This window comes from Kryptolebias marmoratus, linkage group LG6 (assembly GCF_001649575.2).
Source record: "Kryptolebias marmoratus isolate JLee-2015 linkage group LG6, ASM164957v2, whole genome shotgun sequence".
Classification (NCBI taxonomy): domain Eukaryota; kingdom Metazoa; phylum Chordata; class Actinopteri; order Cyprinodontiformes; family Rivulidae; genus Kryptolebias; species Kryptolebias marmoratus.
This window is the reverse complement of record NC_051435.1, coordinates 1,915,793-1,918,150: the sequence shown is the minus strand read 5'-3', so window position 1 is coordinate 1,918,150 and position 2,358 is coordinate 1,915,793. Positions and strand designations below refer to the sequence as shown.

General features: G+C 49.7%; 1 protein-coding gene across 1 annotated transcript in view; it reads right to left on the bottom strand.

The window, feature by feature from the left end:
- The window catches only part of clasp1a (cytoplasmic linker associated protein 1a), a 56,003-nt gene that overhangs the window by 23,356 nt on the left and 30,289 nt on the right, over positions 1–2,358 (bottom strand). The window contains exons 9-12 of the mRNA XM_037976163.1: positions 1,453–1,593; positions 1,304–1,377; positions 1,132–1,224; positions 901–1,046 (exon numbers count right to left, since the gene is read on the bottom strand). Coding sequence (XP_037832091.1) covers positions 901–1,046; positions 1,132–1,224; positions 1,304–1,377; positions 1,453–1,593 — 454 coding nt within the window. The remainder of the gene's footprint in view (positions 1–900; positions 1,047–1,131; positions 1,225–1,303; positions 1,378–1,452; positions 1,594–2,358) is intronic.

Sequence of the window (2,358 nt, the reverse complement as noted above, 5' to 3'; positions counted from 1 at the left end):
TCCAGCTCCAAAACTACAACACCTCACTGGTATTTGATAAAAAGGTCAAATCTCTGCTAAAATCTTGTGTTTTGAATCAACATTCATATAAACTAATTCATGTCATTTCAGTGAGTCATCATGGTTGTGCCCTGAGTCCTCTGAGGCTGATCCCCATGGATTTACACACATTCAAGTCACTTGTTTTAAATAAATGCTTCTATTTTAATTTAGTTTTGGTCTTCATTGTAGCTGATGTGCAGGGGGAGAATGAGAGGTTGAGTCTGGCTCCGCCTCTGCTGCCATGTTTGGGTTCCCTGCAGGTGGTCGAACCTATCAGGAGAGCCCCGCCCTTCCATGACTCCTGCTCTGACAGGAAGCGGCGCCGGCGACAGGACGCCCGTGGCTCCGATCCATTCGTCTCCCGGCTGCTCTTTAACGCGGCTGTGCTCCGTTCCACCTCATCAGGGTTCTATTAGAACCCGTTTGATGGATGTTCTCAGCAGCAGGACGAGCTGCTTGTTTCATACTTGAGGACCGATCCTCATTAAGTTAACATGTTTTTAAAATAAATAATAACTTCAGCGGAGTGTTTTTAAAGAAAAACTAATCAGTTCTGGATCCAAGTGAATGTCAGCGGAAGGAAAGGAACCATAAAGAGTGTCTCAACATTTGATGAATTAGGAGAAAATTTACAAAGTTTTAAAGTTTCCAGTTTCTTCTAAAAGCAGCAAACTTCTCTCTAGAAGCAAAAGGCTGTAGAACAACAGCTAAAAGCAGCAGAAGAGTAGCTAAAATGACTCTGCATGACTACAAATTCACCCGATAAAAACAAATAAAAGATTCTATATTTTCATGTCTGGTTTCCTTTGACATATTTTAGACTCTAAATGATAAATGTGATGGAAGAACTGGTCTCACCCCAGAGTGATGCAGGCCTCCCGGACCACCTGGGACCGCAGGTCTTTGGCCGACAGCTTGAAGGCGGCCTCCAGGAGGCGCAGCTGCTGAGGGAAACCTTCGTAGTCCGTAGCTCCGGCCAACATGAGCGAGCGGACCTTTTTCAGCTGCAGGCAGAGGAGAAGAAAGGACTCGTTGGCTGCGTGGACTCGGACAACAACACAAACCTGAAGGTAAGAGTGAAAGTCTCACAGCAACCACCCGGTGCTCCCAGTCATGTTTATCGTCAGACAGAACTTCTCTGATCTTGGTCAGCTGGTCCTCCAGCTCCCTGTTCGAGTAGATCTGCAGAGACGAGCAGGAGCGGCTCAGGATGGTGGAGGAGCAGAGAAAACATTTCTGACCGGCTTCCTCCTGGACCTACCTGAGCTGAGGGCACGTCTTCGAAGGCTTTAATGAAATCCTCTTCATCGACGGCCCCGGCTGCGGCTTCTTTACCTGCGGCAGGAAACAGCTTTTAGGACCCGGAGCTCTTCTAGATGAACAACGAGCCGCTCATCTCTCCCCCCTCACCTGTGGTCTTTGTGGAAGAGGCGGAGCTGGGTCTCCTGACGGAGCTCATCACAGTCCTCCTGCCACCAGGGGGAGCTTTGGAGGAGGAGGAGGAGGAGGACCTGCCTCCATCCACCGAGTCTTCATCCTCAAAGTTCTTATCTGCAGAACAAAGGAGCAGAAACGTTACGTTCCTGGGGATCGGAGGAGAAACGCAGCGTCATCGTCTTTCCCCTGATCTGAGTCATCTCTGAGGAAACGCAGCGCAGCCTGTCACATTCATCCATTCATCCCTCCAAACCCTCCCATGACCTGCACATGTCTGCTCACACCAGGCTGGGGGCTTCAAGGTGGGGAAATAAAACGACGTTAGCAGCTTCAGTTCCGCTCTAAACCTGAGGATGAGTCAGGAAATCTGATTTCAAACCCCACAGATCACCACACACTAATCTCTTTACGACCAAACACAGAATAAATGTCCTTCATGGCTGCAGAGACGAGACAGATGGAGAATAAACCAACAGGTTAGAGACACGAAGCTTTGTTCTTACGAGGGCAGATTCTCCGACACATCAGCTTCTTCAGCATGTCTGCCGCAGCGCTCTGCTTTCAGCCACACATCGCTGTCAGGCAGGGTGTGTGTGTGTGTGTGAGAGACGAGACAAGGCAGTGTGCCGTGATGAAGCGGAGTGTGTGTGTGTGTGTGTGTGTGTGATGAGAACAGGGAGGGGTCTGCTGATGTGAGGTCACCTGTTCTGTTCCTACTGAGAACAAAAACATCTGAACTCTGCAGCTCCCGACCCAGCAGAACCTGGTTCTGATCCTGACCCAACAGAACCTGGTTCCAGCTCCTGACCCAGCAGAACCTGGTTCTGATCCCGACCCAACAGAACCTGGTTCTGATCCTGACCCAACAGAACCTGGTTC